The 16,256-nt window shown below is 48.4% G+C and overlaps 1 protein-coding gene across 1 annotated transcript in view; it reads right to left on the bottom strand.

Moving 5' to 3' along the window:
- Window positions 1–16,005, bottom strand: part of LOC144785215 (GTPase IMAP family member 9-like) — a 204,764-nt gene extending 188,759 nt beyond the window's left edge. The window contains exon 1 of the mRNA XM_078664249.1: window positions 15,911–16,005. Coding sequence (XP_078520375.1) covers window positions 15,911–15,961 — 51 coding nt within the window. The 5' untranslated portion in view covers window positions 15,962–16,005. The remainder of the gene's footprint in view (window positions 1–15,910) is intronic.
- Window positions 16,006–16,256: the final 251 nt, after the last annotated feature.

The following is a 16,256-nucleotide window of genomic DNA, read 5'->3' as shown; positions in this document are numbered from 1 at the left end:
CAGACCATAAGCATTTTTAGTTCGATCTTGGTATATTTTATGCAGATCTGTCAAGGGACTTGTGGTTGAGGTGCAAAATGGTATTGATTTCTTTATACATTTGCAGCCATTGACGAACACAAACAAAGTTTACATTTATATATTTATTTTTATGTTGGCATGACAAGTTTTCTAGAGATCGATTGGGGTGCAAAATTAAAGGAGTGTAAAAAATCTACATTCAAAAATAACTTTAGTCTGCATGAAATTCTGCAGGCAGTTAGGAAGGTAAATCCAGTGCATTATCTCACATATCATGCATATCCAGCAAGTGGACCCACAATTGAGAATCAAGGTGGCTGAATGTGGTATAGTAGTTAAAACCTGCTGTGCACAGGCCATAACTATATATAGCATGAGTTGACTACAAACTCCGGGCAGACTTACAATAACTGGTGCATCCCTGCTAATTGGAAAGGATGTGCCAGTTATTTTGCATGGCTTAAATAAAACCTTGCGCCACCATGGATGCGCCACATTTACAATGCGGTGCACAGTGGCGTAAGGATAGACAGATGCGTGACGCATCTGTCAGCGTAAGGGTGACGCAGTGCTTGAGTCATGTCGCAAGCGCGACACAACTCCAGCACTGCTCAGGGTTGCCCAATACCTAAAATCCTTATGCCTGCACCCAAATATACATCAATATCTCTTCGCTGGAGGAGATCCTCTCCCTGAACGAGACCTTAAAACTGACTGTCTAGTGGCTAGCCGCTAACTAACTAAAACTCAACGCAAAGAAAACCAAATTTCTCCTAATCTCCCCTTCTAAAGCCAACACTGAGATTCAGACGTGGATCAAGGCCATCACAGCCCTAAACTGCCCGCCAACCATTGTGGACTCTGCCAAATCCCTGGGCATAATCCTAGACTGTAATTAGAACATGTGGGACCACATCAACTCAATGGCTAAAGCAGCTAGATTCCACTTGAGCTATCTTTGGAAGCTGAAACCTTTCATTGAGGCTGCTGACTTAAAAATGCCAGTGCAAGCACTAGTCATCTCCAGACTTGAATAACGTTGCTCCACCCTCACTGGTCTACCCAAGATCTCCCTTGCACCCTTAAAAGCTTGCCTCAACACGGCCGCCAGACTACTCACCCGCACCAGGAAATTCGACTACATCTCTCCACATATGAAAGCACTGAACTGGCTTCCCCTAGAGGCCAGAAATCAGCTGAAACTGGCATGCATCACACACAAGGCTCTTTACTCAAAACTCCCCTGCTTATCTGGCACAAAAACTAGTGGTATCTGGAGGAAGCAGGAACTACCGGTCCGCCAGAAACCTCTTACTCCAACCCGCCTTCTTCCAGAAAAAAAGAACCTATAATAGGGCATTCACAGGGGCAGCTCCTAGAATCTGGAACTCCTTCCCACCCACCATCAGAAGAAACCCCTCTCTAGCACTTTTCAAGAAGAAGGCCAAAGCCTTCCACATGGGTAAATTCCTCGTCTAAAGCCTGCCATGCCTGACCACAAGTCTGATGTTTCTAAGACTAGTGCTTCTCCCTCAGATCACCAACTCTCCCCGCAGAGACTTTTTGTGGCCCTTATTTTTACTTTTGTTTTATTATTTTATTGCTATTTTTTACCGACTGTAAATATCATTGCAATCGTCTTGTGTATCACCAGTATCCCTATGTTCCCTACACCCCGGCCCATCGCCATCCCATTGTACAGTTTTTGTATGTATATTTCTGCACCTAAACGTTGTTTGTACTCCTTTGTATATCTTATAAAGCGCTCTGATACCCTCTCGGGCCAAGTTCGCGCTCTATAAAACACAAAAAAAAAAAGATAAAGCAGGCGTAAGGATTTGATGCAGTGGGACTTAAAAGTGACTCAGTGAAGTCTTGTAGATTTCACTGCATCACTTTTATGGGGCTTTCTTGCGACAGAATGCCCACCCTGCATACAATATGCCTGAGGCAGGTATAATGTAGCGCAGGGCTTTATAACATGACGCATCTCACTAGATACATCACGTTGTAAATATGTTGCATAGTGGCGCATTGTTTACGCCGATGCTGCATCACAAAAGTGATGCAACGGTGGCGTAAATGTGTTGCAAGGGGCTTGTAAATCTGCCCCTGGGTTCAGCAGAGAGTTGGACCTCCTGTGTGATGTTAGAGTGTTGATCAGTGGGAGTTGGCTGCAAAGATGGCTGGATGTAGGACCTGTCTCATGCAAAGCACTACAATCACTAGAGTTCAAGGACAAAGGCTGTATCCATTAGGGGACGAGTGGGTACCTGACAAGAGGCCAGTTCCACACACTAACTCCAGCTGCAAATACCTAAACCCATGTGCAGCAAGGGACTGGCCACGTGGGAGGGTGGGTACAGTTCCTTTGAGAAATTCCCACAGCACATGGCCAGAGGTTGTGGTCAGAGGGTTTTGCTGCACTTAGGATTCGGCATAATAGAAAGCAAAAATATCAGAGTGGGATACTGTAAACCTTCAACAAATAAATGAAGAACCTGCTGAACAAACTGTTATGGATCAGTTATATTTGTTTCTGCTTGTATGACATTCATGTATGTTTAAGAAATCTTTCAAAATACTAGTGCTAAGAAACATAATTTAAGTGAAATTGTGGATATACTTTTCAGTTGAAATTCACAGGTTACGGTTGCTAGAGCAGCCACAAATAACCCCTACATGCACTGCAGATGACAATATACATCATAGATTAAATCATATGTGGCAATACAAATCACCTCACCTTTGACATCATTGATGACATGGGTGATCTAGGCAGGGTAATTCAACAAAATAACTCAAACACAAAACACAGCATTCCCATCCCGAAATGGACCATGTGCCCAACTCCAGTTAGGATTGGCCTCATGATATTTATTGTGATAGTTTCTGCATCCAGGTTACTACCTGCCAAACCCACTGTGTGACATACACAAAAGAGACTGTCTGTTGAACCTGATATGTGACTAGACCCTGCACATAGCTTCTAATAGGATCAACATGGTCGTAGCCAACCCACTTTGTGTATAGTTTTCAGCTGTGTGAAGTGGTAACTGGCCTGTGGACAGACCTAGCATCAGACCCACAATGCACTTTTTCAATGTTGCTACCACTCAATGCTGTGTATTGCCTTTGGCCACGCCTTGCCAAGGAGGAGTACAAGTTCTGGCCGTCGGATAGGCCCTATATCTAACCTACCAATTGTCAATAATCTTGGAATTCAGTGATGTACAGCAAGATGTGTCTTACAACCATGCCGTATGACCTGCCTTCTTTATGGTGAACCCCTTCTGAGTATAGCCTGTACCTGGGTGGATTCGTAATTTGCTGCAAGGCCTGCACAGTGTCCAGGCCTTGTTCCAAACCTACCATGCGCAGTGGTGAATAGTAGGCCTGGGCAGAGCTGGTGGAGTTTCACTCAGTGGAATTCCAGGAAGTTACCAAAAAACTCTGCGAGATTCCGCAGACTTCCGCAAGTGTGAAGAGTATGCAGTGCATGCTTTATTTGGTTGTTGTTTCTATACGTTCCACATACAGTTGAAAAAACATATTATAACATTCATTGTTGTATGATATGCTCTAGCACTGTTCCTTTTGAAGAAATAAGCAAATTGGAGGATCCATGGTGGCGGTTGAAATTTAGGAGAGATGAGTGGTACACAAAGAAATCAGTCAGAAGCTGCACACTACCGTGGACTGACATCTCCAAGCTTTAGAGTGTAGTGAACACTCAGTCCCACACCTATTTACCTCACCTCACGGATGGCCAGCAATCTACGTGAAGGGACATTTAGGTCTTGTGCAACAGACATACTACGATGCGATGGAATTGCTTTTCGGTGAAAACAAATTGTTGGCTACAATATACGACTGCCACTTGCACTTCCAAAATAATATACACTAGAGAAGGCTTCACTGTGTGCCAGAAAGTGACGCATGTGCACCCAACTGCCCTACAATTGGCTCTTTGGACACTCAGTGTCAAAATCAGCTTCACTTTCACATCCTTATGTCTATCACAATCCACGTCACAGCCACGTCTTGCTTCACAAGCTGACTCCAACCAACATTCCCTCCTGTGCTCTGGCCATGTGCACACTGCACTCACCCACCAGTGGCAACTGGTGACATTTGAAAGTGGTGCGGCATAAAATGATTGTCATACTGCACGTAGCGAGCGAGCGTAGCGAGTGAGCCCGAACATCTCCCGAGAAAAGTATGATAAAAGAGTGGACAAATGGTGCATTTTCAAGCAAATTTGAAGACACATAAACCCCTCTTGACTAATTTGCAAATGTCCACTTTCACCTCGCCAATGTTAATACCAATGAGTGGCTGAACAAAGTGCTGCGCCTGACCTGCACAATGATGCTGTCAGACCAGGCATCCTGTCTTCTGTGGTTTTACTGCCCCCATAAGAACAACATTTGAAGTGCTCAGTGACAAAAGCCTGCCAGAAATGCTCCATCTTCTACAGATGAATTTCTCAAAGTATTTAGAAAAACTCCACCTTGTAACTAATATAACTGAACATGTTGGTATTGTTACTAATTGCAACCAACCCGCATTGTCCAGAGTTTCACATACTGTTTTCAATAAACATTATTCTGCGGAAGACAAGTACGTTATTAAAGCTAATAGCACAGGAAATAAACATGCAGTATAACAAATACAAAAGGATGTATGACGTTACAACGCATACTTTTACAACGCCTACCTTTACATCGCAAGTTTTACAACGCATACCATTACAACTCATAATGCTTTTGGGCGCTGGATAGTGAATAGTTTAATTTACTATTCCAACTCCAGTCCCCGTGGATAGTAGGGAAGGTGTTGGATAGTACATTAAACCTATTCCCTATCCTAGAGCGCCCCCCAGCGCTATGCGTTGTAATGGTTTGCGTTGTAAAAGTTGCGTTGTAATGTTAGTTTGTTGTAAAAGTTTCGTTGTAAAGGCTGTATACCAATACAAAAAGCTGTCTTTGTGTACTTTGTCACCAGAACCCCTACGGGAATGGAGCATAGATATCGCTGAAAAATATAATTTTTCTCTCTCCACACTCTCCTCTCACACACACACATGCAAACACACAAACACCACAGGCACACACTGCACTTCGAAAATTAAAGGTTTAGCAAAATCTTAATTGCAGAATAAAAACTATGCTCATTCCTAAACAAGATTGATAAAGTGAGCCACAGTACACCATCTAAACCAGAGTGCCAATACTCTCTAACATTACAAGGCATTGTCTTGTTACCCATAACCCCAAAAACACAATGTTATTTTCACATGACTCATAACCCTCTGACATCACAATATCTGTCTTGTTTCCTATAACCCTGACACCACAATGTTCTGTTTTATGACCCATCATCCTTGGACATCACAATGTTCTCTTCACATCATGACTCACGACCCTGTAACAACACAATGCCCTTTGTCATTTGCTATAACCCTGGCATCCCAATGTTCTGTTCACATGACCATAACCCTCTGATATCACAATGCTGTGTTTCGTTTTCTATAACTTCGACACCACAATGGTCTGTTCCACGATCCATAACCCTCTGACATCACAATGTTCCGTTCCATGACCTATTCAGAATGCCCTGTCTCCATAACCTATCACCCTCTGACATTACAATGCCTTGTCTCGTTTCCTATAACCCTGACAGCACAATGTCCTGTTCCATGACCCATCACGCTTGGACAGCACAATGTTCTCGTCACATCAGATGTCTCTCCACCCTCTGACATCACAATGCCCCGTGCCATTTGCTCTAACCCTGACATCCCAATGTTCTTTTCCATGACCCTCTGACAAAGCAATGACCTGTCTGGTTTTCTCTCACTCTGACATCGAAATGTTCTATTTACTTTATCCATAACTCTACTCACAAATCCACAAAATCATATGACATCATAATGCCGGATTACTCTCCTTTCAAAGCACACGTTGACTCAAACTGACCCTCATGCATACTCTAAAAACCTAGAACCCCATTGGCTGTATATGGGGTTTTATGGCTTTTAATGAGTTTATTCTACATATACTGATGCACCAACCGACTGGAGGGATTCTGTTTAACCACACAAACATCGCCTTAGTTGCACTGGCCACGACTTTGGTTGCTCGAAGTGCACGTGCACAAGGATGCCGCATGGACAGCAGCAGCTGGAGGAATGATTGTCCAAGTGCTAGAAATAAAGTACAGAACTAACAACTGCTGATGGAGCAGCATAGAAGTATTGTCAAACAGTACACCAAGCATTCAGAAACACAAGTTTAGATATTTCACAGTAATGCCATGTTTCTAAAGCCCATGCATGACTAGATGTCACAGGCCAGGTTTTTTTCTTTACTTTCTTTACTTTCTCTACAGCGCCTGTGGAAGGAGCCTTGACCCTCCTCCTCAACCCTATCTCCAGCATTATCGAGCAGGCCTCGTGAGGGGGATGAGGAGGTGGGGAGGGTGACCTCTCCCGCACAAGTTTAATGATTTTGTACACAGCACCTGCAAATAGACTCCTATCCAAGGCCCGTGATTTCATATTTTCGTGCACACTGCGCATGCAGGCAGTCCGTGAGTGACATCTCTGCTATGATAGTGCTATCAGAAGCCTGTTGCAATTATATATGTGCACAGTCAGTGCCAGGAAGCAGCCTCCGACAGAAAGGAGCCATGGTCCTGGCTTGTAATGCGCACCTGTTATCCAAGGCCAGGGGTGGCAGAGCATATTTAACCAGTTACGGTAGCGCTACAAGAATGAGGTCTGTTATGCGCTGTCTGAGGTCTGCATCTTAGTTTGCACTTATTGCTGAAGCAGCCGCACTTGGGTACACTTACCACTGGTGCAGATCGCCCTGTCTCTGCGCGGAAGATTGGAGAGGGAATGGGAGAGACGTTAGGTTAGGCTGTGAGGATAGGGCTTCGGAAAGCAAAGTGTACCCCGGCATGACGGGCGGGCGGGTGGAAAAGGGGTTGTCGTGGGGGGCGGGGAGGCAGGAGGGGTTTAATTTAAAAAAAGTTTTAAAAACGTACTTTCCTGCACCACCTCAGCTTCCCGCCGTCCCGTCCTGCCTTTTCGAATTCCGGCTGCAGCTCTACTCGTCATCATGAAAGGCAGCCCCCTCCCTCCCGTCTGCCAATCACAACGCTGCAATGACAGCATCGTGATTGGTGGGGCCGCACCCCACCCGGGTCATTTTCGCTATGTATGCTGCTTCATGCAGCAGCTTACATAGAGAAAAGGGAGAGTGGGCGGTCCCTGCTCGAGGGCAGGTGGGAGTGGCTTGCCCATTGTTGTGCATACTGACTGTTTGGGCGGCCTCAGGCTCCTCCCTGCCCTCGAACAGGACCGCCCAACCCCAACTACGCACTTCTGCTTTCTTGCAGTGCGAGAAGCAGAAACATAAATAGTAGTTATTACCATTTTTGTTTCTGCCTTCTCGCACTGCGAGAAAGCAGTGGGGCAACGCCCCCACGCCCAAATGGGGGAGCCGCCACCGTAACCCACAGAGTGCTACCCCAGAAGAATGATGACCTTTCGAGATCTGGCCTGCAGCATCTCACCAGCTCCTATCCCTCTCTCAGACCTAGCCTGGATGTCCAAGTGTGCTGCATCAATCCCGCTTCTGCTGTCAGTAGCACACAAGAATATTTCTGTTGGTGAGGCGCAGCTGAACTATGCGTCCATGAGGGTATCCAAATGTTTTTGTCTCAAGCTTTATTAAAAGACCCACACATTGCCCAGGAGTAACATAGTGGATAGAAAAAAAAGGCAAAATGTGAAAAAAATAGTCTGAACTGAGAACAACCCATACAAAGGTGGAGATGGGTAACACAATGTGACGGATTAAGCCATATTAATTGAAGTGTGTAGTAGGTTTGTACAGCTAAACTTCACCGCACTGTAGTTTGTAGAGTTTTTTCCCCAACTCTGTACCTCAAGCAGAGCACCGAGTGCAAAAACTCCACTAACTCTGCCGGCGGAGCTCACTGTCCAACCCAATTGAAAAGTTACAGGGCAGGGCGTGACCTCCACTAAGAACCTGCATTCAAACCACAACATGCTCAATCTACTACACATTCCTTCAACATATCACAGGTGACTGTATGAAGAACAGGTTGGATGCAAGGGCTTGGCATGAAGCAAAGATCCCTACAATTATATTCAGATGAGAAATTGAAATTATAATATGGTGGTTGTGCTCAACCTACGTCTTTCAAGCCTAGTCCTATTTGGGGCTTAGAAAGTGTAGCTAGGCAGAGTAAAGGGCTGTGTTCCAAGTCTATATATTGGAAGATGCTGCGCTTGTGTAATGTGAAGTTTTTGCAGTAATAATTAACAAAGAGAGACAGGGAGCAGAAAAAGGAGGTCTAGTACCCGTGCTCCCAAGAACACATTCAAACACACTGAAGGGTAATTGTTTCTATGGAGGTACACTGGCCCACTAGGCTACATATTGTATTGCAGAGGAGATAGGGAAGTGAAGATGACTTATCTAAGATAGATAGGTCTCAGTTATGATATAATAAATAGTGGGAAAAGTCAACAAATTTGAAGAGCTGCCCTCACACACCCGTTAACGTGTCAAGATTCATCATAGGGCCCTTTTGCTCCTCATGGGGTTGGCTGTGCAGTCCCCCCTTGGCCCCACAAGGGGGCTCTTTAGCAGAGATCTTTTAAAGGGAGTACGCCATAATGTTGAGTGTGCGTGTTAAGTGCAAGAGTGAGCTAAAAATACTGTGACAATACCCCAAAAGGTAGTTTATTCTTGTACCTCCATAGGAACAGTTATCCTTCAGTGTGTTTGAGGTTTTTGCAGTTCTGACCCCACATTATTACCAGAGCTATGATCTTGAATACATTTTAACATTATATCAGAAAATTGATTATTGTTGTATATAATGTGGTTTTCAGTGTGGTTTTTCTTCAATAAGGAATATTATACTGGAACTTCTTATCATATGTTTTGGGGTCTTGTTGCTGCAGTTGTATGCTGAGAGTGAAACTTACGGAAACAAAAAAGTCAAGGTTGGAATGCTTGAATTATTTCCAGCAACTGATAATTAGTCTGAGTGGTATTCCAATCAAACATTTTGCTCACTGCAGCACTTGTGTCTGGGAGCAAACATATACAAATCGGCCTTGGTCCTGCTTGAATAGGGACCATCCAGCCTGAAACAGCAGGCCATTTCCCCTGTTCATGTGAACATAATGACTCCCAGACGGTTTCAAACTTGTTGAAGCACATCACTGAAGTGCATCTTGAGTCTCATGAAACAGTGAGGTAGCCGACGCAAATCTGGGCATACACGTTCCACTTAGGGTGTCATATTTTGAGAAATAATAAATGGGTATAATGCTTGAATTGATATCTTTCACTGTTAATTACTCTGAAGTGCATTCTAGTCCATCCATCCTTTGTTTACTACGCAACTTCAGACCTGAAGCGTCCATATGCATATTATCCTTGGCCCTATTCCATAAGCAACAGTCCAGCCTGAACTTCCAGGTCATGTCCCCTCTGAATGAGAACACATGGATGCCCAGACCAGTTTCTGTTGTGTGCGTTTTTAATGGATTCAACCTATCGATATGTCATGTAAGATAGCCTTTGTTGTGGTCTTCCACCCAAATGTTTGCCTTCACCCTACCTGTTGCTACAAATGTGTTTTTGCTGGCTTAGGGATCTGTGCTTTTTAGCACTGCTAACCAGTGCTAAGGTGCTTGTGCTCACTCCTTAACCTCATGCGCGCGGCGGTTTTTCCCGCTGCGCGCTGAAGTTTTAAAAACCCCGAGGTTCATGACGAGGTCAGCTCGTTATGAGCGCACGGCAGGTAAAACTCATGACGAGCTGAGGTCGTCATCAGCCTCGAAGGGGTTAAATCATGGTAAAACATTGGCCCCAGTTAAATAGGCCTATAAAACATGTCTCAGGCCTGCAAGTGCAACCTCTGTGCAGTTTTAAGCAGTCATTCAACCTGGCAAAAAAACTCTTTCCAGACTTTAAACTCCCTTTTTAATACAAATAAGTGACCCGCAAGGTAGGCCCTAAACAGACCATGGGACAGGGAACATTGTATTTAAGAGGTAGGACATGTTTAACATGGTATGGTAGCGACCGCTCAGCCCTCCACAGGGCTTGGTCGCCCCACTCACTGCTGCCGCTCCTGCCTGCCTTTGCCACCTCCTGCCTGCAGATTCCTTCGCTCGCTGCCCGCTGCTCCTGGGAATTTCCCGCTGCTCCTGGGAATTTCCCGCTGCCCGCTGCTTCTTGGAATTTCCCGCCGCTGCCTCCCTGCGGCCCCGCCCCCCTGTGATTCCATTCGCCGCCCCGCTCCCACCACCCAGCTGCTCCTCCCTCCCGGCTCCTTACTTAAGGGGACCGTAGGGGACCACAGAGTGTGACCGCTCAGCCCTCCACAGGGCTTGGTCGCCCCACTCACTGCTGCCGCTCCTGCCTGCCTTTTCCGCCTCCTGCCTGCAGATTCCTTCGCTCGCTGCCCGCTGCTCCTGGGAATTTCCCGCTGCTCCTGGGAATTTCCCGCTGCCCGCTGCCCGCTGCTTCTTGGAATTTCCCGCCGCTGCATCCCTGCGGCCCCGCCCCCCTGTCATTCCATTCGCCGCCCCGCTCCCGCCACCAAGCTGCTCCTCCCTCCCGGCTCCTTACTTATGACGCCCCCAGAGCGACCGCACAGCGGACGCGCGCAGCGGGAGCGCCGATTGAGCGCCGAAGGTGCGCCAAAGGTAAGCCCGTCTGCGCCCGTCCGCGCCTGGCCCGCGCCCAGTGCCAGGACCCCTGGCCCTCCCCGCCGAGGAAAGACGACCCGACTGACCTACGACATCGCCACTCTCAACGCACTCAATGCCGGCCAGACCCACGCCTGCTGCCGAGCCACCCCGAGACGCACCCACGGACCCTTCACCTGCTGCACCTGCAAGTTCACCTGCCTCCGAACCTGCCCCGCACCCGCCAAGACAAACACCAGCAGCAACCACCTCAAGTGCATCCTGATCAACACCCGCTCCGTCCACAGACACGCCGTGGAACTCTGGAACCTCCTCGACGCTACATCACCGGACGTCGCCTTCCTCACGGAAACCTGGATGAACGCCTTCTCTGCACCCGACATCGCCATCGCCATCCCGGACGGGTACAAGATCATCAGGAGGGACCGCATCAACCGGACCGGAGGTGGCATCGCCATCGTCCACAGGAACACCATCCGCATCACGACCGACGCCAACGACTCCTTCGCCGCAGCCGAACATCTCCACTTCCAGATTCACACCGACCCTAAGACGACCCTCAGAGGCACCCTCGTCTACAGACCCCCGGGACCACGCACACAATTCAGCGAAGACATCACAGACTTCATCAGCCCGCACGCCCTCCCCTCCACTGACTACATCCTCCTCGGGGACCTCAACTTCCACCTAGAGAACAACAAGGACCGCAACACCACCGCCCTGCTGGAAAACCTCGCCAACCTCGGACTCAAGCAACTGGTCAACACCCCCACCCACTACGCCGGCCACACGCTTGATCCCGTCTTCTCTTCCAGCAAGTACATCACCTTCAGCCACGCCACTGGACTCCACTGGACCGACCACAGCTGCGTCCACTCCAGCTTCAAAATATCCACGACCCACCACCACCCGCAACAGGTACCTCACAGGAATTGGAGCAAGATCACCGCAGACCAGCTCACCACCTCCCTCAGCCAGAGCCCACCCGCCAACACAACGGACCCCAACGAAGCAGCCCGCATCTTCACACAGTGGCTGACCGCCTGCGCCGATGACCTCGCGCCACTAAAGAACCCTCCCAGCAGACCCAGAAGCAAGAAGGCATCCTGGTTCACCGACGACCTCAAGGACTCCAAGAAGACCTGCCGCACCCTCGAGAAAGCCTGGCTCCTCGACCGGACCACCGACAACATGACCGCCCTCAAACACGCTACCCGCAAGCACCACCAGCTCATCCGCACCACCAAGAAGAAATCCCTGAAGGAACGACTGGACAACAACGCCCACGACAGCAAAGAGCTCTTCACTATCGTCAAGGAGTTCTCCAACCCCAGCACCGGCACCAACGACATCACTCCGTCACAAGACCTCTGCGACTCCCTTGCCTCGTTCTTCCACCGCAAGATCGCCAACATCCACAACAGCTTCGGCACCCCACCCACGCACCCAACCGTCGAACTAATGCCCCCCACCGCCACCCTTCGCACCTGGACCACGGTGACCACCGAAGACACATCCCGCACGATGAACACCATCCACTCCGGATCACCGACCGACCCCTGCCCACCATACATCTTCAACAAGGCCAACTCCACCATCCCACCCCAACTCCGGAACATCATCAACGCCTCCTTCAACACCGCCACCTTCCCGGAGAGCTGGAAGCACGCCGAGATCAGCGCCCTCCTGAAGAAACCTACAGCGGACCCCACCGATCTCAAAAACTTCCGCCCCATCTCGCTCCTCCCTTTTCCTGCTAAAGTCATCGAGAAGATCGTCAACAGACAGCTGACCGCCTTCCTCGAGACGAACGGATCCCTCGACCCCTCGCAGTCCGGCTTCAGAGCCAACCACAGCACCGAGACCGCCCTCATCGCAGCCACCGACGACATCCGGACCCTGCTCGACAAGGGGGAAACAGTGGCCCTCATCCTCCTGGACCTCTCCGCTGCGTTCGACACGGTCTGCCACCGCACCCTAGTCCAGCGCCTCAGCAACATCGGTATCCAAGAGAAGGCACTGGAGTGGATCATCTCGTTCCTCGCCGGAAGAACACAAAGAGTCCGCCTCCCCCCGTTTCGCTCCGAGGCCACCGAAGTCATCTGCGGCGTCCCGCAAGGATCTTCACTCAGCCCCACCCTCTTCAACATCTACATGAAACCTCTCGCAGCCATCGCACGCCAGCACAACCTCAACATCATCTCTTACGCCGACGACACCCAGCTGATCCTCTCCCTCACCAGAGACCCCGACACCGCCAAAACCTGCCTACACGAAGGGATGAAAGACGTTGCCGAGTGGATGAAGGACAGCCGCCTGAAACTGAACTCGGACAAGACGGAAGTCCTCATCCTGGGATCTTCGCCCTCCGCCTGGGACGACTCCTGGTGGCCCCCAGCCCTGGGCAACGCACCCAAGCGAACCGACCACGCACGCAACCTGGGCTTCATCCTGGACCCCTCCCTCTCGATGACCAGACAAGTCAACGCCATCTCCTCATCGTGCTTCAACACCCTGCGTATGCTTCGCAAGATCTTCCGCTGGATCCCGACCGAGACCAGGAAGACTGTCACCCAGGCACTCGTCACCAGCCGACTGGACTACTGAAACGCCCTCTACGCCGGAACCACAGCCAAGCTACAGAAAAGACTCCAGCGCATCCAGAACGCCTCCGCCCGACTCATCCTGGATGTCCCCCGACGCAGCCACATCTCCAGCCACCTGAGGAACCTGCACTGGCTCCCCGTCGACAAGAGGATCACGTTCCGGCTCCTCACCCATGCACACAAGTCTCTCCACGACCTGGGCCCCAAGTACCTCAACGACCGCCTGACCTTCTACACGCCCACCCGCCAGCTACGGTCCACCAGCCTCGCCCTCGCAGCCGTACCACGCATCCGAAGAGCCACCGCCGGAGGAAGATCCTTCTCTTACCTGGCTGCCAAGACTTGGAACTCCCTCCCCATCCACCTTCCGCTGACCCAGGACCATCTCGCCTTCAGGAAACAACTCAAGACCTGGCTGTTCGAGCAGTAGCATACCCCTCCCCCCAAGCGCCTTGAGACCCTCCCGGGTGAGTAGTGCGCTATACAAATGGCATGATTGATTGATTGATTGATTGAAAAGCTCTTAGATTAGGTTTTCACTACTGCAAGGCCTACCTCTCCCATAGGATAACATTGGGTTACCCGATTACACCTAATAAGTGCCTGTTTTGTGATTGGAAACAGATAGAGAAGTCATTTGTGGTTCCAAAAGAATTGTAATTTTAAATCATCTTTTAAGGTGAAGTCGGATTTTAAGTTCTAATTTTGAAAATGCCACTTTAGAAAGTTGCCATTTTCTTGTCCTAACCATTTGCTGCACACAGCCTATGTTCTGGGTTATGTGAATAAGTATTGGCTTCTGTTTGGCAAATACCAAGGTCTGCACCACTAGACCGTTCTCCGGGAGCGAAGAGAATATCCCCTCCTTTCTCAGAAATACAGTCTCCCAGTGTTACGTTCAGAATACACAACAAGGGACCAAGAAGAACCATCAGAGAAGTCCCAATCACAGCCACCAAGGAGAAGGACAATTCCAGATAACTATGAAAGCTAAAAAATAAAAGGAACAACAAAATAGATATCAGAGATAAAAATGATCAATAGTCAACATACACAACTATACTTAGTTGTAACACTTGTGCACTCTTCCACACTTACTTGTTGTATAGTACTGGTAGGTCTTTGTATGAATGGTCTCTTGAAATTAAAGGTTGAAACAATCCTCTTTGAGTATCGAAGTATTGAAGAAAGCCAAAGTTAGAATGAACTCTGATAATTGCAGTTTATCTTCTGTAGAAACACCCAATGTCCAGGCAAACAAAGAAAGTTCTTGCGCTCCTGCGCTTAACACGTGGGAAGAGGAATACGGGCGAGATAACATACCAACACTGACCCGATAGCCCGAGCCTACGCGCAGACCCGTGTTTGAATTGACAAAAAAAATAAAGCCACAACTTGGCTTAAGAAAAAGATGGCCTGGACTACTCGAAAACGCGGAGTTTAAACATGGAAGGCGGGGGTGTCCCCCGCTGAACGTAGGCAACCGTCTCAGGGAAAAGCGGATGCAGAACCGCTAAAACAGCCGGCAGCCGCATACAAAAACAAAAACACACGCACTTCAAATGCGCAACCTCGCTACAACAAAACGGCAAGTATGAAGCAGGATATAGCGTTGTGACCCCACGGCTAGGGCGACTGATGCTGAATGCTGGGGATCGCGGTTTGATCCCTGGCTCCGGCGTAGGGTTCTGCCCAGTACCATGTGACTCTGGGCAATAGCTTGCTTAATCTTCCCAACGCCCCCCAGCGCCTTGAGACCCCTTCGGGGGTGATTTGTGCGCTATACAAGGACTGGATTTATATAGCTGTGTGAGCTACACACGCTACGAGGGACGATGACGGGGAAATGAGGCGGAATAAGGGCTGGGGAAGTAAGCACGTCCTCGCGCTTGACAGGAAAATGGAAGGGGCAGGATTTCCAATGCCGAGACATGCTTCACGAACCGACAGGTCAATAAAGTTCCAATTAACAAGTAGTGTAGTGACAGCAGAGTACACTACATCAGCGAATCCAAGATCCTCCGAAGGTAGTAACAGGAAGTCACAGGAATCCAAAACAAAGATAGCCAGGCAGAAAACAGCAAACGCAGAAAGCCAAGCAATGAGTCACTGCAGCTGCTGGCTTAAATCCTCCCCATCACCTGACAAGACCACAGCAGTATGGGAGAGTGCACAATGCCCCTTTGCTTCTACTCTTTCTGGGTGTTGTAGTTTAAGTATCACACATGAAGCCTGACTCCTGAGTATAAGTGTAGTTGGCAGTTGGACCTTCGGTATTCAGGTAGTGAGACACGGAGGACTAGATGTTGGAAAGATGGGCTATCATGCTACAATAGGAGAGGCGAAGCTGTTTCCTGCCTCACTTACATTTCAAAGGGGCTGCTACCAGCACACACAAAGAAATTGACACCATTATTTTGTCAGCCTGGACCAACAACAAGCACAAACAAGCTTAATACAACAGTCTTACCATAAGTTGAAAAGCTGTCAAACAAATGAAAGTGAATACACTCACATTGTAGTTAAGGTTACCCCTTGGATCATCGCGGTTGGTCACGCCTGCCATTGTATTTTAATAAGTATGTCTCTTCTTCTGTGTGATAATTATCTACAACAGAAAAGAGTGAAACCAAAAATCAAGAAACAAAAGAATAAAAATGAGAATGGTTAGAGGTATTTGTTTTTTCAAAATGATTATGCTGTATTGTACAGTAAACTTCATCATCACTACGAATATTTTATCATTTTGTTTGCATGTGTTTGGTGCTCTAGTTGCATTGCAACATTTTTATAGTACTTAAAGACCCCTATGTGTGGGGGAACTGAAGCACTTGGTTACCATTATAAAGAGAGGGAATCAC

Source organism: Lissotriton helveticus, chromosome 10 (assembly GCF_964261635.1).
Source record: "Lissotriton helveticus chromosome 10, aLisHel1.1, whole genome shotgun sequence".
In the NCBI taxonomy this organism is placed as follows: domain Eukaryota; kingdom Metazoa; phylum Chordata; class Amphibia; order Caudata; family Salamandridae; genus Lissotriton; species Lissotriton helveticus.
Note: the sequence above shows the minus strand (reverse complement) of the source record. Positions and strands in the feature narration are given on the sequence as shown.